The sequence below is a fragment of the Pseudomassariella vexata genome (genome assembly GCF_002105095.1).
Source record: "Pseudomassariella vexata strain CBS 129021 chromosome Unknown BCR38scaffold_2, whole genome shotgun sequence".
In the NCBI taxonomy this organism is placed as follows: domain Eukaryota; kingdom Fungi; phylum Ascomycota; class Sordariomycetes; order Amphisphaeriales; family Pseudomassariaceae; genus Pseudomassariella; species Pseudomassariella vexata.
Genome location: NW_024467957.1, coordinates 591,601 through 616,624, shown reverse-complemented (window position 1 = coordinate 616,624; position 25,024 = coordinate 591,601). Strand labels below are relative to the sequence as shown.

Below are 25,024 nucleotides of genomic sequence, written 5' to 3'. Positions count from 1 at the left end.
TGGCGAGTATGCTGCTTTACAGACTCGCAGACGACAGTAGAGTGGCAGAAATTGCACTCAAGATGGCGGATGGGTGTTATGCATACCTCAATGAGCAATTCGGCGCAGAAATCGACCAGAAGATGCCCGAAATTTCGAAGCGCCTCCACGAGCAAAGACGTGCGGTATGGAATAGGAATTCCACGCGAATTCAGCTGGACTCTAGGTCGCTATCCAGCCTCGAAACTCACGACGATTTTAACAATATCTCGACTGAAGACGTCCTGACTGATAGCTCGGACGAATTTGCCCTGACGGTGAAGCCTCATCTGTTAAAACGGAAGAAAGTGTCAGTCTCATTTGAAAACGTCGATGATCCCACTGACAAGAGAGAACTGAGCTGTGAGCATGGAACCAGGTCCAGGGACCTATTACGAAGTGATCTTGCGGTTGATAGAATTAAGCTCCAGCCAGAGCGGGGTGGGACATGTCTGAAGCCATCTGTAATGACGGCCTGGGGATGGCCACGAAGAGCTGATGAGCGCTCTAATTCGAGAAGCCGTTCAAGAAGTAGGCCAAGAAGTCGATCAAGAAATCGCAGAACCAGTTCAGATTCTCGGTGAGTGTTTCTGAGCATGAGACACAGGATTACAAACTGACGATGCCTATTACAGTGCTCTTTCCGAGATCAGCACGCGTGGCCGAAGCATATCGATCGAACGTACCAGGGGAAGGCCCTTCTCTGTGACTCGTGAGTGCTGGTATCTTGTATTTGCTATAGTTTTGAGTTACTCACAAATCGTATGAAGCTGCCAACGTTGATGCTGCGTCGCACGTAGGGTACCAACCCCAAGTACACGAGGAAATACAAAAAGAAGCAAGGTCAACCAAAGTAGTACCTCTGCCATCGAAGCCTGAAACGGCTGCAGAGGTCGTGCAGGGGATGATGAAGAAACTTTCAAACGATAGCAGTTCTTCCATGGAGGGGATAATTGACGACACGAGTCCGATTATTGAAGACCCCTCATCCTTTCCTGAGGTTCCGGCCATTGATCAGAAATGCCGCGCTTTCTCACCGTCAGATGAGCTTCGACAAGATGACCCCGGGATAGACTACCGTCGCAAAGGAGTGCCCCATCAATCTCTCCCTCAAGTCAGCGCAGAGCAGAAAGGGGAAAACTCTTCATGGTACCAAGATGAGGCGAAAAATACAAGCAGCCCACCGTCAAAATTGGATACAACATCAGCTGGCCCCAGGAAACCGGGAAGAGAGCAGTTGCGAAGTAGCTCCATAGGTTCTACAGGCAGTGATGAAAAAGTCTCAAAGGTAGTCACGAAGCCGGACATCGACCATCGTCGGTCTAGAAGGGAGGTCGCCAAGGATGAAAACGGCCAAACATTAGATTTAAACAGAAGAGAGGGATCAAGGGAGGAACGGATCACGGCTGCCGAAGAGGACAAGAACGTGGTCCAAGATGTATCTTCTCGGACTCGCGGAGCTGCTAGTGTAGAGGACTGGGCTGAACTGGAGACAAAGCGCGACGGTGGATTTAATGAACGTGATACGTTCTTGATGACGCCTAAGAATAAGATGGAAAAAGAACCGGTTTCACCAAGTGGATTCGCTGAAGATACTGATCGAGACAAAGAGGCGGAAGGCGATACGCCGAGATTTGCTAACCAAAAGGAAAAAAGCCAGGAGAAGAATCAGATCGTCATACATCGGAACGTGACAGGATCATCTGGGGTAGCAAGAGACAGAGAGACTAAGGACGACGGTGTCAGAGAACAGAATGCCATAGGCACCAGTGGGTGTCAGGACACTGAACGCAGGACACCGGCGGGCCGCCGGAGGGGTGTTTCGGACAAAAGACTCCCGAATCATGATTACAATCTATGTGAAGCTTTGGGATGACGAGAGTCAAGATCCTTGGCATCGCCGACCCTGCTGTTATGCCGGGTCCAAGCGGCGGCCTAGCTATCTATATAAGGACCATCTCGAAGTAGGATAGGGAAGGAGTAGAGATCAATGCATCATCGTGGGCACCCCTACCTGAGACCGCCAGTGACCACCCGGTGCTACGTAGGAGGGACGCCCGTTACTCCCCATCACTCTGTACTATTGCCTTCGGCCTAGCCGTACCCTGACAGACGGTGCGGAACTTGATGCTTAACCAGGCTCAACAGAGGTAGCACTTGATTCAGAATTTGCCGCCCTAAATTCTCTCGGTACCTCCAGCCCCTTTTAAGGGCTTAAAGGTTTTCCTAAAATGTCAACGGCCCCTTACTATTCCCTTAGCTTTCAGATAGTAGAATTAATCCGTCTACTACATGTAGATCTCTTGGTATACCTGCTCAGGGGCTTGGTCCCCCCTTATAACACTCCCTCTAGTATATTCGACCCTAAATACTACTAACTATATCTATATGTTCAGCACTCTATAATAATAGTCTATGTAGGGCGTTTTCTTATCGGGAGTAATAGTTTTTATATCGTTACTGTAGGCCCAGCTATCCTATTTAGGTAACCTATATCAGTTTATTTCTTAGGTCCTAAATATGTGATGCGTGCACCTAGGGGGAAGGATGCTATAATGCAGCAGTGCGCAATGTTATAGTATCTAATTGAATGGGATTCACCTAACCAGTGGGTCCCCTACCTTTTCGTATCAATATGAATTAAGGTTCTTTACGTAAGGTATAAATGCAGGCTGTGTGCTAGGGAAGGTAACTACAATTAATGTCAGATACGAAGGGTCCTATAACTGACTAACGGTCACGTGATTAGCTAGTAGTATGGACTAGCTAAGATTACCAGCTACTTGGACTTAGCCTAAGTTGCAGATAACTGAGAGATTCAATCCTCGATTAATAACTCTGTGATCTCGTATGGATTGCTGGGTCTGCTCTACGCGCTGTACTGCGTAGCGCTTACCGAGCATTGTCAGCTCTAACGCTGTGGGATTATTGTCGCGCAGTTCAATACGTGGAACCCGCAGGTTGGGGGAGCTGTGGGACTTTGTGGTTGGGATATTATGTGTGTGTTAGTGCTTGAGATGTGGAGATGTGGTGATAAGATGGCAAGTATGATGTATGAGGGATCGAATAATACATGCTATTTCTGAAAGAAGGACAGGAAGGTTGCCCTTTCAAATGAGCTTGCAGGAGGGGTGCCTACGGTAACTACAATTCAATAACACTTGAAGTCCCTGTCTGGGGCCACAAGTGCCAGCTACACAGAGAAGGGTTGACGTCCTCCTCAACGCCCAGCATAGCCATTCTCTTCTTATTGTATTTGATGGTACCGGCACCGTTACGTTTAGGGTCAATTACATCCCATTTATGCTTATTCAACGCTAGAGGACCGCCGAGATGATAGCGAAGTTTCTGCAGGCTAGAAGGAGCCTCTAGCACGTGAAAATTACTAAAAATAGTGAGCCCTTAGCTTGGCAACCAAGTCACCAACCGAGTCTCCAAATTGATATGGCTTGGCAACCAGAATCTGGAGAATTGGTAGGTTGAGTTGGCTGGTTGACGTCGACCCTTGGCAGCCAGGTTGAAGTGGTTGGGTTGTCTCGAGGCCTGGACTAGAACAGCTCTTTGGTTACCGAAAGTTCACACCTGCGTTGAACGCGTTTTAGTATCCAAGAGCCATCTACATAGGCCTGAGACTAAGCGTAATAATTAAGAGAATCTCTATGATATGTAACGAAGTATGTAAACCCTATCGGATGAGGGAAACTTACTGACCTGTAATAAATCATCTCGTCTCTTAAACATATTGAGGACTTTTGGTATTTTGTTTTTGATAACGACGAGACTGTAATGAAGAAACTTGACAGAGTTACGGTCGAAGGTCTGGAAATCAAAGCGCCTGGAGTATATCCGGTAGAAGCTAAAGTTCTCTACGGCCTCGTCCGGAGCGGCGACATCTTTATTGCTTTCGACTAGTAGGAGCAAGAAGCTCTCTGGGAGAGGATTTGCTCTACTTCTACCGACTCCCTAGTTCGCTCTCTTTGTGGATTCTTCGAGAATTTCAAGTAACTCCAGGTTGCGGTGGACTGTATGAAGAGGCTGGTATACCTGGAAAAAAACGAAACCATACGTTCTGCCCTGGAGAATGGATTTTCTATTACAGAACGGGTCGAATATGGATACCTGGTATAAGTGTCCACGTCGTCCTTCAAGTACGTACCGGCCTATGAAGGAGATCAGTTTGACGTGACTTATAGGTAGCTATGGATCTTCGCGCTACGTAAATACTAGGATGTGCCGGCCGAGCTGAAAAAGAAACTATTAAGGCTAAAAGGCGAGACAGCGGACGAAATGGTGTTATTCGACTTTACTTCACTTGCCGATAAGCTTGGTTTCGTTCCGAAGAGATCTATAAGTTATTACTGTGAGATCTAGACCGGGAGGTCACCCGTCGTCTTCTTATAATAGCGCGGAAACCCGATCGATCTAAATATAGTAATCTTGAGAATTGCGGAACGTAGGTAGTGGACGTTATATCTATAGCTCGACTAGTGTAAAGTAACGAAGACGGACATGAGTTCGAAATTAACAGGCATACTATTCCACTAAAAGATGTGGCACACCTAATTATTTAGATTGATCTCGAGACAAAGTACTGATATTTTTGAATAGAGTGCACGGCCTAGTCGATAATCCAGGGTCTAGCTTGACATTATTTCTCATTTAGCGTTCGATATACTTTTACCTTTTTGGGAAGCAAGTCAGCATTAGCATCCAGGACCTGACCGTCGCCTAGGAGGAAAGTCTACCTCATAACGGAAGCTAAGGACAGGTGGGAGCCGAGTAAGTTCCGAGAACCCCGACCGCCGGTAACTGGAACAGCAGTACTGCCCAAAGACACGAAAGCACGGGTATTAAGAACAATACTTATCGCCCAAGAGTTGGAGCAGCGACAGAGAGTTGACCAAATTGCAGCGTGTCTGGAACATCTGGAGTCGAAGCGCGAACAGGCCGCCTAAGACGAGAAGGAGGGTCAGCAGGAGTAGAAGAAGCAGAAACACGGCGGGCCCTGGCGATGAGAAGAACTCAGCAACCAGGATAGACCTGGATGCGCTCACCAGCGACGGTACGTCCGATCAGGCTCGAGAAGCCCAAGCATAAGCAGAAGTGCAACAACCACCGCTTTCTCCACCCCCAACGGGGTTGCCAGGCAAATAAGACGGTGCCGGAGATTTGGTGGATTCTCAGACGGAACCCGACGAGCCACTGGTTCCGCAGATACGTTCCGGCGGGTTATTGACGTGGATGCAGAGTTCTGGACGAGCAGATCACAGCACACTGGGATCTTCGATAGATCTAATAGAAACTAAGATCTTTGCGAATGTAGTGTGGAAACATGCTCATGAGCTTGTGGTTGGTCCGCCAGAGCCGTCAGAAGTAGCAAAGGTAGCCGGAAAGTACGTACGGAAAGGGATAAATATGCTCTAAGAGATAGATTAACGATTTCTTCAAGGGTCTGTAGTAAAGATGGGACCCATTTACATAATAATATATACCTGTCTTCTTAAGTAGGCTAGCTAAGGCTAGATTTGAGTATATTAACAGTACGTACGCAGCGTAATAGAAAACATAGTCTCTACAGCCGTCGTCTAGGCTATATATTCGGATTCTAGTAAGTCCCTAGAAAACGATATCTAGCTTCGTTCTACCCTCTGGAGAGTCCTCTCAGAATTGAACAGCGGTCATAAGGGCCTTACATAGATAGAAATGAACGGTGGCTGTCCCATAGGCAGGACTTATGTGGTACAATAAGTAGTGGCCATATATCCTTCTAAGACTGGTAGTTTGTTGCAATTGCCTTGAAGGCCTAATACATAAGGGTAGGCCAGAAACTTATACCTCTTTTATATTCACCCAAGATTGCGTTATGTGCCAGCCCATCAGCTAATAAGAAGGCCAATGCTATTTACCCACTGTCGCTGTAACACTTGCCACTACAATGCTACTCCTTAGCGCCTAAGGGTCTGTAAAGTGATACAAAAAGGTCCGCAGGTCTGTCCCTGCTGCTTTCGAAACCAAGTGTTTGCTCCGGAGATTGCCATATATAGCTCCAAACTTTAGTATCAATTAACGTCATCATCAACGTCAGACAATGCATCCTTTACCTGAAAGTCGCCTTATTCAGGATCTAGAACCGCGTGTGGCCCATCTGCCGGCATATTCACATGAAATATACCAGACTCGGATTCACAAGACTCGATTGCAGCCGATGTTAGTGCCTAGTATTACTCGGCAAAAAAGGTCTATAAAAGAGGTTGTTACTACCGGCCAGCATATTATGAAAACATTGTCAACGTTAACAGTATCTCTCACACCAACTCTTATTAGTTTCAAATACAAGATCAGAAATATACAGCTGTCGTCCACCATGCCCAAGGGATCAACTCCAATGACGCCGTCAGATGCGGCTCGCATCCAGTCGTCCCAGGTATATTACCTTCCTAGGCCCTACCATTAGTTAAACACATGTAACTATGACCAGGCCAAGAACGGTGGGGATATGTCGTCCGGCGGGTTCACAGCTCGAGCTCAGTCCGCTGCGGCTCACAATGCCAACTCTGGACATTCTCAGCTCGGCGGTCAACACTCTGGCACCAACCAGGGTAGTCAGGGTGCTGGACATGGCGGCAAAGGTTCCAAGTAAATGGAATGGGACGCTCTTATGACTTTTCACTTGACAGATGCGATAGTATGTTGCCCTTGACGATGTGGAATAACGTTTGAATTACCGATGATTTGGTCTCGAGCCTAAGGTGAATGAGTGTAGATGTACACAGCTTGTTAGTCCATTCGCAACACGGTATAATTGTGAGGAAACATTGCTCACTTCAACATGACCGTTTTAACGAGCTGTGTACTACTTTTATCTCGTGCCATTTAATCAATCCGTCCTCAACATTGGTAATCATTGAACCTGGTCCCCGAATTGTATAGAGACAATGTTTCCAACTTCCATCTGCTTCTCGGTGTTAACAAATTTACTACGACACTTACTAATGTAAGACGTCTGTTCCAAGACTCGTTAGAGATATGCACTAACAGTAAAGTGAAAGAGATCTTGTCAGGGTACGGCTAGGCCAGAGGCGATAGTACAGAGTGATGGGGAGTAATGGGCGTCCTACTGCGTAGCACCGAGTGGTCACTAGCGGTCACTGGCGGTCTCAGGTAGGGGTGCCCACGATGGTTCATTGATCTCTGCCCTCCTATCTTCTTCCCGGACATCTGCCCCCTTACATAGATAGCTAGAACCCGGCGTCGGAGCCGCAGAGCACTAGTTTCCCCGATTGTTCCGCATACCAAGACTTCCATATTAGGTCATGACTCGCACGTCCCTACACTAGAGCCTGTAGCATTCTGTTCTCTGACAGATCTCGGATTGCGAGGAGACCAAAAAGCCAACGATTTGATGTCAAGTGAGCTTATATTCTTATCGCGCATAGGAAAACTAAGTCATCGTTGTGGCTCGAAAATAACGTTTGGAGTCGAGTCTGATCTCTAGTTTGTTGTGTGATTGGCTCAGCAAGCCGATGGATGGTGGCCGTAGGCTTAAACGTCTTCAGGCCGAAAACAAGTCGCGAAGTTTTCATAGGAAAAGTACTTAGAGCAGCTCAGAGCATTCGGCTTCGACCAAATTTCTTGATCTCCTCCTTTATCGCATCTTTTCAGGGAGGTAGATGATTTGCAAATTCAGTCTCGAGCGCAATCCCCTTGTCACCAAGGCGAAAAACGGTCAGCACCATTATGGCCTTCGTTTATCACGGGTCGGGCTTAGTGCAGTACTAACAGCTTTTGATATGATGAATATACATAGATCTATTAGATGGTTGGTTCTACAGATGCTACCATGTCTGAAAGAAAGAAGTGAATGACTGCTTGACTGATTCTGCGAAGGATACTACCTACGGTTAAATATACTTCAACTGTAACCTCAAGGGCTAAATTATTATGGCGTGATCTTACAGGCCTCTCAATAGGCTATTTAATGAACCTAATGACTTGTTGAGGCCTTCACGCCGATTGCGAAGGCCTGGCCCTAGTACTATTATCTTAACACTGTCAAGATCGTAGTTTGGGGTCAGGTAGATTTATTGTTGTTGCAAGAAGATCCAAGACTAATCCTGGAAGAATCTTGAGCTCTAGTCTAATAACGTAGGGGTGCCAGCTGGCAAGGGCTGACAATCCTGTTAGCCCCTCAACGGCACGGATAGAACCGTGACAGACACTCCACTAGACATTCAACACTTGCCAAACGATGACAAGCTCCTCTGATGGTCATTCCTTTTGATCATTGCATATTGAAACAGGTGCCAATGCCCACGAGCTCCGCAATCTAGATCGCAATAACAAGATAGAGATCGCGACACGCAACCGAAAAAATCGATCCAATTGATAAAAAAAACACCATTGTAAACCTCCTAAATATGGTACGTCTGAACATAGTTTCCTACGGACAGACTATATATAGTAAGGTTAGGTACAATTGGTATATCCGCAAACAAAAAGGAAAAGATCAAAAGGATTTCCCATCACAATAGAGTCTGTGGACCAACTGGGAATCGAACCCAGGACCACTTCCATGCTAAGGAAGTATTATACCACTAAACCATTGGCCCTCATATGATGAAAAGAAATCTTGCAATTGCAGTTCATAATCCTTTGCAGATTTTTTCCTGGTGGGTCACGATTCGTCACCTACCACTGTCTTCTACAACAGCAGCAAAGATCTGGTGTCGATAGTTTATTGTAGTCAGCATGGGAAGCACTTGGTAATATCTTATAACATCAAGGTTGGAAGAAACCTGTATGACGGGGTTTATATCACGGCGTGTAATCTGACCAATTCGGAAGTTGGCCAACTTCCCAGTTCGCATCCTTTTGTGGGACATGGCGGTTGTGGTGAGGGGTCCTGGCTGAGCCGTGACAAGTTGTGAGCTTATGGTAGAGTTATCTATCATGTCAAGCTATGATTTTAACTGCAGTGTTCGGCGAGTTTGTTGGTCTGAAGTTGCAAGCGGATATTAAACGAAGCTGTGTATATCAATCTGGGAAAATGGGTCACTACCAACAAACGGCTAGAGACATTGATAGCATTTCACTTTCGCAGAAATCGACCTCCGTTCACTACTCTACTGATATATACTCTAGTGACTTGTCTGGACTTGAAAACGGGGCTCCTTTTACTGAGTGTGAATAGGAGATAATTATATGAAGTGGAATTAGGAGAAATTCTGCCAGTTAATGAGAATAATTCCTCGCATTAGTGATGCGAGGTTGTCCATAAGTTACCGCACGCGCGGCCTTAACAGCTCTGCGTGATAGAGACGTATGATATTGGCGAACCCGACAAAAGAGGAGCATGTTCATCTTCTTGGTATTATTGGTGACAAAAATTGTCGTCGGTCACCCGAGCTGTTTGTGCAACATTTCGTGGGATTCCCCAATTTCCCCATCGTCATTGGCCCCCGTAAGCTCAATAAATATTATTTTGATGCCTCTCTGGAGCCGAACTGTTGGTTCTGCTTCAGTCTCAATATTGAGCTTGTCCGACTCCACATCCTGCTTAACACGTTCATCATTGCCGCCCATCAGAGCCAGAATTCGATCTAGGCCTAGACTCTTCTCCGTGGCGGGATTGGGATCTTTATCAATCCATCTGGCATCTTAACAACAACAGCTTTGCAAGTCTTCGCTTTCGCTTTGACTTTTCTTCAAGGATGGAAGAACATGGAGGCATGAGGACCAATTCCAAAGTGGCTCTCAAAATGTGGGCTAAGTAGGATGCAGGGCATACAGCTGCAGATGGCTGCATGCAAACGGACTCAAACGGGAAAGGCATCAACCTCAAAGAACTTTGTTTTGGACTTTTTTTTGGACTTTTTTCATGATTGCTGGTCGAATTTCCGATTTTTCCATCCCCCTTCCTCGTGGCTGAATCCCCTGGCGATACATCCGGAATTTGGTAAACTCCGCCGAGCAATGAAAGCCACAGAAAGTATGCAAAATTCTGTTGAGGTTAGTGGCTTTATAGTTAGAGTTACTGACAAGACATGAAACTGTCGCCAACCTCACCGCCGCCGTCCCCTGGGAACATACTGGCGGACGAGGCTACAGATGAGGCCATAGCCAACTCTGGTTCATCCGGCCAGTTATTTTCATAGCCATATCAGCCGTCAGAGCCTGTATTGTAAGGAAATCCAGTGCCATCAACGAAAGCCGAGGGTATTTTAACTGGCGGTTATGCCAGTAGCCGATAGGGTCACGGATGTTCATATCCATCTCATGGTCATTGGTACACCATGTAGTGTATTCATCGCCGTCGACTCGGGAGTAGTTGTTGGCTCTAGGGGGAGGGGGGTTACGACGGCTTCCGGTATCAAAAGGGTCGTGAAACCATGAATTCTTGGGAGGCGGCGAATTAATCTCGCGGATTGACGGCAACGATCGAGAAATGGCTCTTGATCGATTCAAGCGGCGCCTTCTTTTCACTACCTGCCGCCGGTTGGAGAGCGCATGGGCTACGTGTCAGCGGTGGGCAGTGAGGCACGGGATGGAGTTCGCTCCTGACAAGAGTGAGCTAATGCACTTTACTAGGGCCCGAGAGCCCTTGCCGCAAAGTATTCGCCTTGGGGACGCCACAGTGTCGCCGGTAGTCTCAGCCAGGTTCCTAGGAGTCTGGTTCGACCGCAAACTGACGTGGCACGCCCATGTTGAGCGTGTTAAAACAAAAATGGCAACTCAAAAGCTAGCCCTGACAAAGCTAGTCAATATGTCGTGGGGCTGCGATCTTATACGGGCGAGGCTGTTATATACGGTGGTTATCCGTAGCGCGATTGCCTTCGGGGCGACTGCGTGGCATACTATAAGTGAGGAACCGGCAGGGCCAGCTAAGAGCCTGATGGGGATACAGAACGAGTGCCTCCGGGTAGTCTGTGGTGCCCACAAAGCGACGCCGGTTCGCCACCTGGAAGCAGAAGCAGCAATCCCGCCACTAGACCTCTATCTTAGTGCCCGGGCTGCTAAGTTTGAAGAACGGCTACGGCTTAGCGGGAAGAGAAATCTGCTTCGCAGCGCGAGCGCTAAAGCGTCACATATACTCCGGCAGGATAGGCCGGCGAAGAGGAAGCAGGCGTCGCAGCTACTCCGACCGGCAGGGTACACTATGGAGAAGGAGGCCCGGGGCTCCGAGTGGATGAGTGAGGAAAAGGAGGTCCCGGCTGCCCTCCTCGACCACTGGAGGAAGAGATGGCTCACCGGAGCAGAGCATCACGATCGCCAGCGACGCGCTATCGCTGAGGAACCGGAGGGCCCTTCGATGCAGATACCGAAAGGGGGCAAGTATTTCGGCCTGAACCGACTGGAGGCGTCTACGCTGTGCCAGATCAGGACGGAAAAAATAGGACTAGCAGCCTTCTTATTCAAGACAGGGGCTTTTGGCGTGTACTCGCCGCTATGCCGCTGTGGCGATGCCCCTGAGACGGCAGAGCACGTAATCCTCTTTTGCGGGCTGTTGGAAGGACCGAGGGAACGATTACGGGCCGCCATCGCACCACGGCCACTATACTCTCGCAGAGACCTCGCAACGGCAACAGGAGAACCAGTAGTTAGTGGGACTATTGTAAGATGGCTGCTAGGGACGGGTCGGACAGCTTCAAGGCCCAGATAGCATCGATCTTCTCAGGGGGGACTTTGTTGGTAGGTTGAGAACCAACGTAGTATGGTAGTGAACGCAACGCAGTCGCCAATAGGGCGAACCGACGACGCAGCGTATGTATTTAGTCCAGCCATTAGGGCACGGTTTGACATACGGGAGTACTAGTAGAGGTACCGGGGGCTTCGAGCCTACGGCGTATTTAATAATAATAATAATCTTTTCACTAGCTATAAGCTCTAACCAGGACTTGCCACCGCCAGCCGGCTCCTTAATATTATGCCTCTTGATGAGATGCTCTATAGCGTTGAACTTGGCCGGCTTTAGTGCTGAATTATCAATACAACGTTTATACACCTATCGTCGTTCATTAACCTTCTGGATATCATGGCCATAGGCCCATACCCACGAGACGGACCTACCGCGCTCGGAGAAATTAAAGCCATGAAAACACTGAAAAACGTGCTCTTAAGCCTGCCTCTGGAGGCACAGTAGTGGCCTCAGCCGAGGCCTGGTGAGATGACGACAATACTAGAGTCGGCGTTGTAGGGGCAATTGGACTATCCATAGCAAAAGGGTGGCGGCTTAAGAGCCAGAGGAATGCCAAGATAATAGCGAAGTTTTCAAGCACGAGACATTTTGCAGAGATTTTCAAGCTAACAAGTCGTACAGGGCCGACAGGGTCTCCCAGCATGGTCAAAATAGCCATTTGAGCCTTGGCAACCAAAGTCCGGAGAATAGTGAGGGTATTGATGATTATCCACAACCGTTGGGTTCAGATGGTTTCCGACATTTGTGTGAAAACTCGTCTTCCAGTGGATTTCTTTGTCGGTCTATAATTTTCATTTGTCTACTGCAACAAAGCTATCACCTCAACCAGCAGTTATATTGTTTTCTTTTGTAATCAATTGTATTGCTACTCTTGAAAACGTCCCAGGGTCATAATCTCACATTGGTCTATGGGTTGTTACAAATGATTTTATCCTTATAGTTGCGCTTCTCAAGTCAGCCACGTTTGTGCTGTGAATTAGAGGGTTTATATGATAGGAGAGTATAAGACTTAACTCCATGTTTTCAACTGGTGGCCTATGTAAAATCCATGAATGATAAGCCCATGTGCCGATTCCGAGTTGAGCTTAAAAGATATCTTTTCAAATATCGTACTCGATCGAATATTGTCGTCCATGCCAAATTTGATATCTGTCTGTCTAGATGAATATAAACACGAATATTGATGAGGAGTTATGTACCTAGTTTACTGCAAGCTAAGGCATAGGGATGTGGAGCTGAATAAGGGCGGGAAGAGCGAGCCTACATGAATTTCGCTGCTTCTTTACTATTTTGAGATGAAGTGAGGAAGGTATGTGAAACAGGTATGAGGTGAGAAGAGATGGTAGCAAGGCCGAAATGGATTTCAAAGGCTATTGAATCGTATAACGGGAACGGGGATACAACTGCGTTGTAACAGCAAGGGTAAAGTACGGGGTGGATGGGTCATGGTAGTCTTTTGGTTTCATCCATTCTATACATAGCTAAACTACAAGGCTGATGCTTCATTGGGATTATATCTCCCAGGATGCAGCCTTGGTACGTCAATATTCACAGATGAGATTTTATCCCCCCGAACAGGAGACATCTCTTTAGCTCCAGGGCTTATGTAGATTATCTAGCCCATTTTCATGCCGTCGCCCCCCGAAGAAACCGTAGCTCGTCGTCTACAGTCAATACGGTCCCTCTACTCTCTACAAGTCAACCGGGAATCGCTTCCTCAGTGCCTCACCATAGCGGAAGAAGAGGAATGGGACGGGTGCAAAGGCGACACACACGAACCCCAGTAGGCTATTCCCCCAACCCAATCCAAGCGAATCATACAGCGGGGTAGCGCTGAAGGGCAGGAACGTGCCGAAGAGGTTCCGCATTACGAGGGCAGCACTGAGCGCCGACGCGGCCGCCTTGGCATCAAAGACGTCGACCAAGTAGACTTGAGTGACGAGGATGACGAAGAAGGAACCGAAGCCAATGAAAAGCGTTCCGAGTATGGGGACAATCCAATGTGTGCGCGCCTCAGCAGACCAGCCGTACCAGAAGAAGCCAGCCGAGATAACGGGCGAGAACCACATCATAAGCTTGAGGCGTATCTCGGGGCGCGAGACGCCATCAGTCTGCTTCATTTGCTTGTCGCTAAGCACGGTAAAGAGAATCAGGCTTGATAGCATGCCGATGCCGAGGCCGAGGTATGCGAGACCCGAGAGGCCGGGGGAGAAGCCGTAGGTGCCCCCAAAGAGCTGAGGGAATGAGTCGAAGAGGAAGAAGATGAGACCGAAGACGAAACCACAGTAGAGCGAGAGTAACAGCACGATAGGCGAGAACAGAAGCATTTTGCTCGGGCGTAAGAGGGCGCGGACAAGCATTTGGCCCGGTGTCATGTTGCCGACCTTGTTGACGCGGGCTGCGACTTGGTAGGCGTCATTACCCGTCTCTTTTCGGAGGCGCGCTGCTTTGTGTTTGAGTAGGATTGCCTCGCTGGTTTCGCGCAAGATGACCACGCCCAAGATCAAGCCAACGCCTCCCTGTTGATAACGAGTTAGCTATATAACGGCTTGCGGGGTTTCAGGGGGGACCTACTAGCATAGCAAGTAATCGAAAGGTCCAGCGCCAGCCAATGGACTGAGACATAAAACCTCCAATTATAGGGCCGATGACCTGTTATTCTACCGTCAGCCAGCGTGCATTCACGGAATATGCCTTCCCAACTTACTGGACCGATCAGAGGCCCGAGGCCCCAAATTCCCATAAACTTTCCTCGATGCTCTGGGGGGATTAAATCAGCAATTGTACCACCACCGCACGTCATGGGTACGGAACCCGCACAGCCGGCGAGGAAGCGGAAGACCAAGAACATGGCAATGTTGGTGCTGAACGCACAACCGAGGGTGAAGCCCAGCCAGACGGTGTTCGAAAGATGATAAAGAGGCAGACGGCCGTACAGCTCAGACAGCGGGGCAATGATAATTCCGGTGGCGAAACCCAAGACGTATATCGTGAGTGACATGGTCTCAATGTAGGAGTTGGTGACATGAAACTCTTCGACCAGCTGCGGGACGCCGGGGGAGAACATGGTCGCTGCCAAGTTCCTGTTAGAGCACGATGAATTGTTAGCCGTGGCGCTCGCCTTAATGAAACTGTGGGGATGAGAGACGCACATGTTCAGGGTGAAATAGCTGATCAGAATGATTTGAAGTATTCTGAAGGACTTCTTCCAATTTCGCGGGTTTCCAGGGTCATCGGGGCCGTTCCAGTCCACTGTGTACGGGTCTTTCTCGGGAACAATCGCCTTTTCCGAATCATTGGGATCTCTTGCTTGGCCTGACTCTACCTCCCCATCTGTGGTGGGCGTCGAACCTGCCGCCGCCTCCACATCTTGCGCGGCCGACATTTTGAGTAGTGCAGGCGCAAGACTCGATGTGAATGTAGGTTTGGCCTTCGAGTGGGGGAAAATAGAGGTTATATCGATATCCTAAGACAGCCAATCTGACAATTGGTGCTTTGGGACTTTCACCAAATGTGGAATTAGTGGCGTTTGGGGGACTCGCCAGACGCAGAATTGGTGGTTAGTGTTTGGAGAGTTTTTCCAGATCCTGGTTGCTCAGTTACGGGTTGTATAGATATGCAGAATTCTTAAAGAAAAAGAACTGTTCAATTCCGAATCTTCCAATGGTCCGGGCAGAAACGGTTCCCGTAGGCCGGGTTTGTTACGAGGAAGGCACGACCCTCCGATGCTCCACCTCCGACCGTCCGATCCACCGAAGCCGGCAGGACCGGAGGACGACTTTATTAGACACAGTGGTATCTTATTATCAAGAGAGTCGGGATACTATTTTCAATTTGAATTTTAACCAAACATATCGTGGCCAGTGGAACTGCCGGAATGTACTTAATTGATGCGTCACGTAAAGCAGTGCTCGAGGTCGGACCAACTCTAGGCCGACGTTGTGTTTGTCATTGTGTCACTCTGGAATGGGGCCCAGTGAGTTGAGGGTCGGAGGGTGACGGCCGAAAATTACCAATTCTCCAAAACGCCAACACAAAGAGCCAAACCACAACCCATCGCCACCATCAGGCTGGCGGAAGCCACATGTTAGTAGGCCCTACCTTATAACGAAACCAATTCCGACAAGCAATCTTCTTCTCTCCCGGTTCCTTGACGCCCGATCCTCCGTCCGGCAATCTGATAATACTCCGAACCTCACTTAACCATTGGATTTGAACATCGCGTGACGACTTGCGGCACTCACCAGAATAAGGATGACACCACCGCCCAACAGACGCCGAGACAAGCCACAGCTATCATGTAACACATGTCGGAGACAGAAGTAGGTTCCAACATCTTGTCCTCTCTTTCTCTTGGAGATTCATTGGCGTTTTCCGTTTGGATGGGCTTTTGCGGGTGACACGTCAACAACAACAGGGTGAAATGCGACCGTCAGCAACCTTGCTCAACATGTGTCAACAGAGGACACAGCCAGTCGTGCACCTACCCGTCAGGCACCGTACTACAGAATGCCCCAGATCGTCCCAAGGAGAATCGGCGAGGATATTCTCGTTCTACTGTAGAAGGCCGCATCCAAGAATTGGAGAAGCTAGTCGTCAACCTCATGCAGCAGGCCTCGTCGCCTTCCAGCTATGCTTCAGTAGACACATCGGCATTTCCTAGCCCAATTGCGACTCAAAATGATTTCCCTATCACGGGGATCGCTGGTTATGACATCATTACGAAGACCTCGGAGAGCAACAGCGTCAGTTCCGGAGGCAGCGACCAGTGGGCTGCCATCCTGGACAGCATCTCCGAGCTCAAGGGCCTCGTGAAAGATGATGCTGATGCTGTCGAAGCCACCCAGTCCGTTGCCTCACATCACGTCCCCGGCCCTCGACTTCTTTATGGTTCGTCCAGGCCCATCGAGAAGCCTGAGATCTTGGCCTCGATACCGCCGCGTCCAGTGGTCGATAGGATCATTTCCAAATACTTCAACTCGATGGAACTCGCTCCGTGTAGGTTTCCCTTGTTTCGATTTCCCAACATAGGCCACTGTTGACTGAAATCACAGATTGCCTCCACAGTGGACAGTTCATGCAGCAGGTGTGTAATTCGGGAGCATCATCCCCAAAATCTAATTGCGCACTAACACATTTCTCAGTACCAGGAATTTTGGAAGGACCCTGGAGCGGCTCCCATCATGTGGATCGGCCTTCTATTTGCAATCATGTGCGTAGTGAAGTTAGCTCAGCAAATGGCATCAGGCCCTGCAGGATTGGGAAATACACAAGCAGCCCTCGTAGAGACCTTCCGGGACTGCATCGTACAGTGCCTGAAACTCGGTCGGTACACGCAGCCAGGCCCATTTGTGCTCGAGACTTTAGTGATATATATCAACATTGAGCAGCTACTATGCGAGGATGACGAGTTGGGAATCTACATGGTGCTTGGCATCACCGTCCAATTGGCCATGCGCATGGGCTACCACCGCGACGCAGCCCACGTCCCGGCTTTTCAGGGCGAGATGCGTCGTCGTGTTTGGGCCACCATATATCAGGCCGACATTGTTATCTCGGAACAAATGGGCATGCGGCGCCTGATACGCGAGCAGCAGGTTGACAAAGTCGAGCCACGCAACCTTGTTGATGCCGACTTTAGCAGCACAGTGGTAGAGTTGCCTCCATCACGACCTGAGACCGATGTCACACCCGTGCTGTTCATTATAGCAAAGTACCGCATATTATCGGTCTGGACCACAGTCTACGACGCCGTCGCCCCAGCCGAGCTGCCCAGCTACGACGAAATCATGCGCATCGACCAAATGCTGCACGACGGCCGCAGCAGCCTGCCAACCCACTTCCAATGGCGATCACTGGCCGAGTCCATCACGGACCCGCCTCACACCGTTATGCAACGTATCTGGTTCGAGATAACCTTCTACCACCTCCAGATCATCCTGCACAGGCAGTACATTCTGCAACACGGCCATTCCAGGGAGGTGTCTATAAAAGCCGCGGTCAAAGTTCTCGAGTTCCAACATTTCATCGACGAGGAGACGCATCCCTTCGGCCAGCTCTGCACGGTCTGGTGGGGCTTCAAGTCCGTTATAACATACAGTTTTCTGCTCGGAACCAGTGTCTTGTGCACCTACCTGAAGCAAAGTCGCGGGGCTAGTGCTGGAGTTGGGCCTACTCGTGATGGCAGACTGCCTGACGGGGTCACCGTGGACAAGGTTAAGACCCTTTTGAGGAGGTCATTGGCCATCTGGCGTCCCTTGAGCAGCGCCGGCTCCAAAGAATCGCAAAAGGCGATCGAGGCGGTGCGTATCATCCGCGAAACGGAGGATGGGAATAGTGATATGCAAATTGACGCTGGCGACACAAATTCTTCTCTGGATCCTGTCGGTTAGTGACATTGGGGCCATTCCAAAGCTTCGAGGAAGACACAATCACTAAATCTATGACAGACCACCATCTCGCCGATTTTGCTCATCTCCCTTTGGCGCTAGACCTTATGCCACGCAATTGCGCTTTTACGTCTTCCATTTCTCAGCTGGTGCAGACTAAGGCGCCACATTAGGGTGGGATATACGTAGTCGGCTTAATTGGGGCAGATAGGGCTCGTAGGGATAAACATAACAATTGTAGTCACCACCAATGGAGCCAAGCATAAGAGTATTTGGTGCCTAGGAAATACTTCAATAAGCATATGGAGGCAAAGCTCTCATCTATTTCTACATCAACGTACACTTTTCTGGTATCCGAATTTTGGTCCACTGGTATTTACGTTGCTACCTTAGGGACTTAGGAATTCATGACAAAGCGAGTTGACGAGCTAGGCAAGCACGTTTATAGAAAATGTAGTATAAATAGGTGCGAAAATAGATTACATCTATTTGCTACAATAGGAAACCGGGCTATCCTATTTATTCTATTCACTAGGGTCGTATTCCGCGTGTGATCAGCTTTGAACCCGTTAACAAGACATATATTTGTAAAATATGGGGTTTGGACTTCGTATGGACACATGCGTGGTTAATTATATCATAAAGGGTTGTATGATTCTCCACATTGTTTCAATAATACGTACAGCTAAATGTGTTGTCCGGTCCGTAAAGACATTAGAGGAACAATCTGGTAATATCCCCCCCCCCCCCCCCCCCCCCCCGATCCAACTGCACATTCTTAGAAATCAATAGCCCCCTCCTTCCCTTACAATTCTCAATTACACAGAGCCATACTTCTCCTTCAGCATATACTGCTCAACTGTAATACTCAATCAACCATGACCTCAAATCCCCCACCGTTGGATACTCCAAGAACAGGCTTCCGCCGACGGTGACACCGAACTGCTCGCGGAACTTCTCGGCGATGACGAGGCTCATGAGGCTGTCGACGCCGAGGTTAGCGAAACTCGCGTCATCGTGCAGGTCGGCCGGGTCGAGGGCCGCTTCGGCGGCGACGAGCGCCATGGCTTTGACGGCTACGCTGTCTGAGTTCTCAACGGAGGTTGTGGTTGGGGCTGCGGCTGGCACTGGACCCGGTGCCTTCTCGGCCGGCTGTCTGGGCTTTGCGGGAGCAGGCGGGGAGGCAGATGACTCTGACGCAGTATGGACGGGAGCGGATTCTGCTGCTGTCGATGGCGGCACGAGTGGCTTTGTCGGCGGTGCTGCGGCGGTAGTAGCACCATGCCCAGAGCTCCCCTCATCAGGCGCCGAAAAGAATCGATTCAGCAGAATCCTCGGATACCGTCTAAACTTGATGGCCCCCAACATTCCAATGATAATCTCATCCTGTAGTACATAAACATCCCCCAAGAACACACTCGGATCCTCTGTCGTCGGAATCATCTTCACATACGACCTGTATTTCCCCCCCGCCACCAGTGGCTTGGCGAATCTCATTGATTCCCATCCGGGCGTAACGCAGAAGTTGTTCTTCGTGTCGTTCGCATCGGAGACGTTCATCACAAATCCTGCGAGATGAGCGACGCTGTCGATGAAATAAGGCGGGATGGTCCAGACGCCGCCTTTTTCGGTGGTGAGGGTGACTTCTGCGCAGGCTTCGAGGCCGTCAATAATCACAGATTGGATGCCCCGGTACTTGGGGGCGTAGTCTACGAGGTTGGTGGCAAAAAGGAAATAGGCCATGTTGTGGGAGAGGCGGGTGGCGAGGCCCTTGTCGGCGAGGTTGGTGAGGGAGTCAATGCGTGATTGGATGAGGTGAGTCAGGGGGGTCCAGCTGACCAACCAGGAGGTGGAAGAGCCGTAGTAGATGGTTGCGCTGGCAAAGGGGTCATCAGGAGGGCCGGTAGGAGAGGAGACGTTGTGCCATTGCAAGTGGGCAATTCCAGAATCGATATTAGAGGTGGTGAGGGAGACTTGGATGAGTTGGGGGATATTGGTTTTCTTGTTTGCGACGAGCCCCTTAAGGACTTCGAGGTTGGCGATGTTCATGTATGTGTTTTTGGACTGTGGTCGAAGTTTCTTTAAGAGATATTCGCCCAGTGTGTAAGAAATGTCGGCGTGTATCGACTAGCGAATGTAGATGTGAGCCTTTTGTTTCCGCCATAGTTAGAAAAGAAAGGGGTCAAGTCAAACTTACCGATGTCACCACCCCACACCCGTTCATCTTGTGTCCATATGCAGCAGCCAAAAAGTCAGGCTGCATAAGATCAGACTGCATGACAACTCTGCCCGCCGACTCCGAAAATGTCTCCTCAATGATTTGCTGGACCGTCGACGTCCTAAGGCTGGAATGAGTCGCAGGCAAGAGAGGAGTTCCCGGTCCCGCATTAGCCGCCTTCTCAGCATCATAAAACGTATTGCCCTTGGTAAGCGCCCAATCACCATTATACTGGATCCAGTACGTCTTGTCATTCCATGCATACGTAGGCAAATCCAACAACCGCAGTCCCCGCTCAAACGGACGATGGAACTCATTCCACCCTACCTCCACCCCGGCACAATGCAATACCCCCAGACTCTGCGCCATGGTCTGCCAGTTATTCTCACCCCTACGCAGCGACGGAACCGCGGCGTTGATGGACGGCAGGATGGACTTGGCGAAGTTCACCGAGACGGGGTGCGGACCGATCTCGATCCAGACCATGGTTTCGTCGACCGTGTGCGTCTTCTGCGCCGTTGAGATGGCAGACAGGAAGTTGACCGGCTCACGCGTGGCACGGCGCATGTAGTTTGAGTTGACCGTCTTTTCGTCGAAGATGACCTTTCCCAGCAAAGGCGAGATGATGGGAAGATTAGGCGGGTGGAACAAGACGCCCGTCTTGGCTGCCTCTTCGAATTCTTCGAGGATGGGATCCGTCTGCGCCGAGTGGAAGGCGAAGGCGACGTCGAGGCTAAAACATTTGTAGCCGGCGTCTTGTAGGATTTGAGCCAGCGCGTCCACCTGTTGCTGAGTTCCGCTTAGCACCGTATCTTTCGGCCCATTTATGCACGCAACCTCGTAAGGGTTATTGCCAGCGTTTTCTTGGACTTCGGAAAGTGAAGCACGGACGGCTAGCATCTTGTGGCTGCCGGCTTGGCATTTCTGCTCGAGCATGCTAGCCCTCTGGCCCACCAGGAAGATTGTGTCGGTGGCTGAGAGCACGCCGGCCACGTGGAGGGCGGCATATTCACCCAGGCTGTGTCCGATTACTACGTCGGGGCGTACGCCGAGGGACTCCCAGTACTTGGCCAGCGCTATCTCCGTACAGACGAGTGCGAGCTGGGTGATGACTGGTGAGTGTGTGTGGTCATGCGCATGGCTGCCGTCGATGGCTGGAATGAAAGAGGGAAAACCTTGTCCTTGTGATAGGGAGTCCAGGTGCAGCAGCTGTGACTTGAAATAGGGGCAATCGCGGTACAGCTCCAGGTCCATGGACCGATGTGATGACCCCTGACCGGTGAATGCGAAGACAACCGGGGGTGAACCAGTTGGTGGAATGGGCTTGTGAGAGTCTGCTGATTCAAGGTGCTTAAGGAGGTGTTTCTTCAACTGGGTAGCATCAGACGTGGCCACTGCTACTCTGTGGTTGTGGTGGTGACGTCGAGCGGTTGTAGTGTATGCCAGATTCGACAGCGAGACCTGCGGGTTTGCGTCTAGATAGGCCATCATTCGCTCGAGGTTCTCCTTGAGTGACACCTTGCTCTTAGCCGACACAGCGACAAGGTGAGTTGAGCGAGGATCCACCACCTCGCTAGTCTCCCGAAAAGGTCCCTCCTCAACGGCAATGGTCGTGTTGCCTCCGGCAGCACTGAAGTTATTCACAACTGCAATTCTCTTCTTGCCGTGGACCCTAGGCCAAAGCTGTTTCTGGTATGGGATGTGCAGGTTTCTCTTGTCCAGGTCCTTGGGAAACCCAGGATTGATGCTGTTCTTGATTCCGACATGTGGCGGTATCGCCTCCTTTTCCAACATGAGTAGCACTTTCAGCAGCGCAGTCGTGCCGGCTACAGCTTCGCCATGGCCCACATTAGCCTTGACGGCGCCAATGTGCAGTGGCTGTTTGGAGCTGCGACGTCTCGTCAAGGGTGCGAATACGTCAACAACCGATTTGATTTCTTGGGCGTCGCCCGCTTGGGTGCCGGTGCCGTGCATTTCCACGTAGCTAACATCGAGAGGATCTACACCAGCCTGTCTCATGACTTGTCGGGTGAGGTATGCCTGAGCCCCAGCATGAGGATGGGTGATGGAGATGGCATCGGCCGAGTGGTTGGTCCCGGCTCCGAGAATGACGCCGAGGATGTTATCGTTGTCTGCTTCTGCGTCTTCAAGTCTCTTCATCACGATAGATCCAACACCGTCGGCGCGGCAGTACCCATCGGCTTCGCAGTCCCATGTCTTGCATGCGTTGGGGGTCTTGGACAAGAAATGGCCGTGGCTCAGTCCAGCGAAAGCATCCGAATTGGTCAGCACATTCATTCCTCCAGCAACTGCCATATCGGTGTCACCATTCCAGAGCGAGGTGCATGCTGTCTAAAAAGACAAGAGATAAATAGTCAGTTTCGTTATTGTTAATGTGACAGGGAATCAATCACCTACCTGTATTGTCGCCAACCCGGACGAACACGCCGTATCAATGCTATAACTCGGTCCGGCAAATTTGAAGAAATAGTTGATGCGTCCTGGGCCAAAAGCACGGCATCCACCGGTAATGAAATATGTGCTGATCTCCTGTGCCGTGTTGACCTCACGGTAATCATCGCTCGCTTGCCCGTAAAAGGTTCCAATCCGGTGCAAGTTGGTAGCAGCCGTCCGGTTAGCAACGTAACCCGCCCTTTCAAGCGCCTCGTACGCCGTGACCAACGCCAACCTCTGCATGGGATCCGTCTGCAGCGCTTCGCGAGGGGACATATTGAAAAATGGGGCGTCGAATAGGCCAGGTTCGTCGATGAAGCAACCATAGGGGGTATGGCTAGTATTGACACGCTTACCGTTTGGGTCATAGTGTGTCTCCACGTCGAACCGGTCAGCTGGGATTTTCCTGTGCACGTCCAAACCTTTCTCCAAGAGCGCCCAGAACTTTTCCGTGTCGGTTGCTCCGCCAGGCATCCTGCAGGCCATGCCCACAATGGCAATCTTGGATTGCGCGGTACCCCTGGGCCGCCCCGGAGGAATGTCTGGCTCGGATATCCATGGTATGAGATCCTTTGTGGCAGCCTTGAACTGCTGCAGGTCTGAATTCAAGGCTCCCACAAGGTCATGAACTGGCAGTGAAGTTCGGAAGACGAGGACTTGGCACTCGGAGGCTGCAATGGTTTTAGCTCGCTCGATGATACCTTGGACGACATTGTCCCACTGCATCGCCTGAGTGAGGATTTCTTCGATGATGCCATGGAATAATTCCCTGGCGCTCTTTGCGTCAAATGGCCTTCCCGTGCTGGTGGAGAAGACTGGCACCCGCGGTACGAATTTGGCGTCCATAAAGTCGAGGGAGCTGGTTTGGATAATGCTGTCTACATGCTGTTGATTGTAGACGTGTTTGGCGTGACACAAACCTGCATATACCGGGAGAGCGATGGACTTGCGGTCGCGGAAAAAGTCGGATATCTGGAAGATGTGCTTCAATCGTGCCGGTGGGCCACTGACTGTGACTGAGGTCGGACTGAGAGCACTGATGAAGACCTTGCTGGCTTCGGGCGTACTCTGTCCATTCACTAAAAGTTAGTACACCAGGAGCTTGGCACAATGTAAGTGGATAGGGGAGGAGCCAACACGTACCCCGGCTGTGTGTATCGAATCAAGCTCCTTTTGAACCTCGTCAGCAGCCACATCGGGCACCACATACGCCCAACTATCACCAGGGCCAGATTCTGTTGATGCCGATCGAGGTTGCAGATTCTGGGAAACTTGGTCCACGAGAACGCCAAGTCGAAAAGCGACACGAACCACTTCGGCCCCTGCAAGAGGAACATCTGCCAACGTTGGAGAGAGCGAAACTGCAGTTGTGGCCAGAAGCCCGGTGCCCAAGCCAGCGAGACAGGCGTCTACAGAGGGCAAGTCGAACGCCTCCTCGGACGCACTCTCATAATATCTGTATACTCGAGTTAGAAAAACAAGAAAGGTAAAAATACCACATTGGCTATGGTACATAGGATAGCTAAGCTACTTACCCGATGAGGGTTGCTATCTGAACTGCACATAAAAGCACTCCGTCTACAGCTCCACCAAGAGGGCCATTTCGGAGGGCATGATCATCGACAAAGTCGAAAACTGTCTCGAACGAAGGGACCAATACTCTCAGGGTAGATGGAAGCAAGCACACCTCGTCACGAATGGCGAAGGTAGCCTCATGGATGAACCTGGCTAGCGTGTTATGCCGGGTGTCCTTGCTGTGGGCATGCAGGCGACGAAGCAGGTCTTTCAGGTCATCGCGTGGGAATTCGTTACTGAAGTAAAATAGTTTCATCTTGCCGGGCTCACACGAAGCGTCTGATGTCATTGTTGGTGTCAGATTAGACAGGTCTGAGTTGCGTGACCCAACCCACTCCATGACTCTCGACATGGATATAGAAAATGAATAATGACGTTACAAGATAGTTTGTTTCCGTTGAGAGAAACCGTTGTATGGTATCGGTGAGTTTCTTTGTCGGTGCGAGTATATATAATAACACAATGACAGAGAAGTATGAAAAGGGGGCGGAAAGCAATGTTTCATATTGGGTATATTATCACGTAAAAAGTGATTCTCATATAAAAACGGCAGAATAAGCATGATATATTATCGGATTTCCGTTGGATCAACGGGTCACTTTGCTCCGAGGTCGGGTCAGATAACTAGCGGACATGGCTAGAACGGTCCTCGTTGTCTGACCCGCCGGGCCCCGG

At 50.0% G+C, this 25,024-nt stretch overlaps 6 protein-coding genes and 1 non-coding gene across 7 annotated transcripts; 4 read left to right on the top strand and 3 right to left on the bottom strand.

The window, feature by feature from the left end:
- Window positions 1-62: 62 nt before the first annotated feature.
- On the top strand, window positions 63-2,507 carry BCR38DRAFT_405348 (uncharacterized protein; the record flags this gene model as incomplete). The annotated part of the gene is made up of 4 exons (XM_040857956.1): window positions 63-598; window positions 654-730; window positions 789-1,726; window positions 2,415-2,507. 4 exons carry the CDS (start codon window positions 63-65, stop codon window positions 2,505-2,507), a joined length of 1,644 nt encoding a protein of 547 aa, XP_040719600.1.
- Window positions 2,508-3,804: 1,297 nt separating this feature from the next.
- Window positions 3,805-4,389, top strand: BCR38DRAFT_405347 (uncharacterized protein; the record flags this gene model as incomplete). Its single annotated transcript, XM_040857955.1, has 3 exons — window positions 3,805-3,929; window positions 3,986-4,166; window positions 4,246-4,389. 3 exons carry the CDS (start codon window positions 3,805-3,807, stop codon window positions 4,387-4,389), a joined length of 450 nt encoding a protein of 149 aa, XP_040719599.1.
- A 1,993-nt stretch (window positions 4,390-6,382) lies between these two features.
- Window positions 6,383-6,658, top strand: BCR38DRAFT_480825 (uncharacterized protein; the record flags this gene model as incomplete). Its single annotated transcript, XM_040863314.1, has 2 exons — window positions 6,383-6,442; window positions 6,497-6,658. 2 exons carry the CDS (start codon window positions 6,383-6,385, stop codon window positions 6,656-6,658), a joined length of 222 nt encoding a protein of 73 aa, XP_040719598.1.
- A 1,897-nt stretch (window positions 6,659-8,555) lies between these two features.
- BCR38DRAFT_t47 lies at window positions 8,556-8,627 on the bottom strand. The gene has a single exon. It is a non-coding gene; the product is annotated as a tRNA-Ala (tRNA).
- Window positions 8,628-13,161: 4,534 nt separating this feature from the next.
- BCR38DRAFT_471118 (major facilitator superfamily domain-containing protein) lies at window positions 13,162-15,498 on the bottom strand. The gene is made up of 4 exons (XM_040862853.1): window positions 14,866-15,498; window positions 14,421-14,796; window positions 14,288-14,365; window positions 13,162-14,232 (listed from the first exon to the last, which is right to left on the bottom strand). The coding sequence occupies exons 1-4, from the start codon at window positions 15,096-15,098 to the stop codon at window positions 13,405-13,407; spliced, it is 1,515 nt and encodes a 504-aa protein (XP_040719597.1). The 5' UTR covers window positions 15,099-15,498; the 3' UTR covers window positions 13,162-13,404.
- A 208-nt stretch (window positions 15,499-15,706) lies between these two features.
- BCR38DRAFT_419689 (uncharacterized protein) lies at window positions 15,707-18,612 on the top strand. Its single transcript, XM_040859336.1, has 5 exons — window positions 15,707-16,035; window positions 16,131-16,711; window positions 16,768-16,799; window positions 16,858-18,100; window positions 18,163-18,612. The coding sequence occupies exons 1-5, from the start codon at window positions 15,968-15,970 to the stop codon at window positions 18,273-18,275; spliced, it is 2,037 nt and encodes a 678-aa protein (XP_040719596.1). The 5' UTR covers window positions 15,707-15,967; the 3' UTR covers window positions 18,276-18,612.
- A 283-nt stretch (window positions 18,613-18,895) lies between these two features.
- Window positions 18,896-24,835, bottom strand: BCR38DRAFT_520575 (putative polyketide synthase). The gene is made up of 5 exons (XM_040865163.1): window positions 24,310-24,835; window positions 23,918-24,230; window positions 22,739-23,842; window positions 20,300-22,672; window positions 18,896-20,229 (listed from the first exon to the last, which is right to left on the bottom strand). The coding sequence occupies exons 1-5, from the start codon at window positions 24,699-24,701 to the stop codon at window positions 18,958-18,960; spliced, it is 5,454 nt and encodes a 1,817-aa protein (XP_040719595.1). The 5' UTR covers window positions 24,702-24,835; the 3' UTR covers window positions 18,896-18,957.
- Window positions 24,836-25,024: the final 189 nt, after the last annotated feature.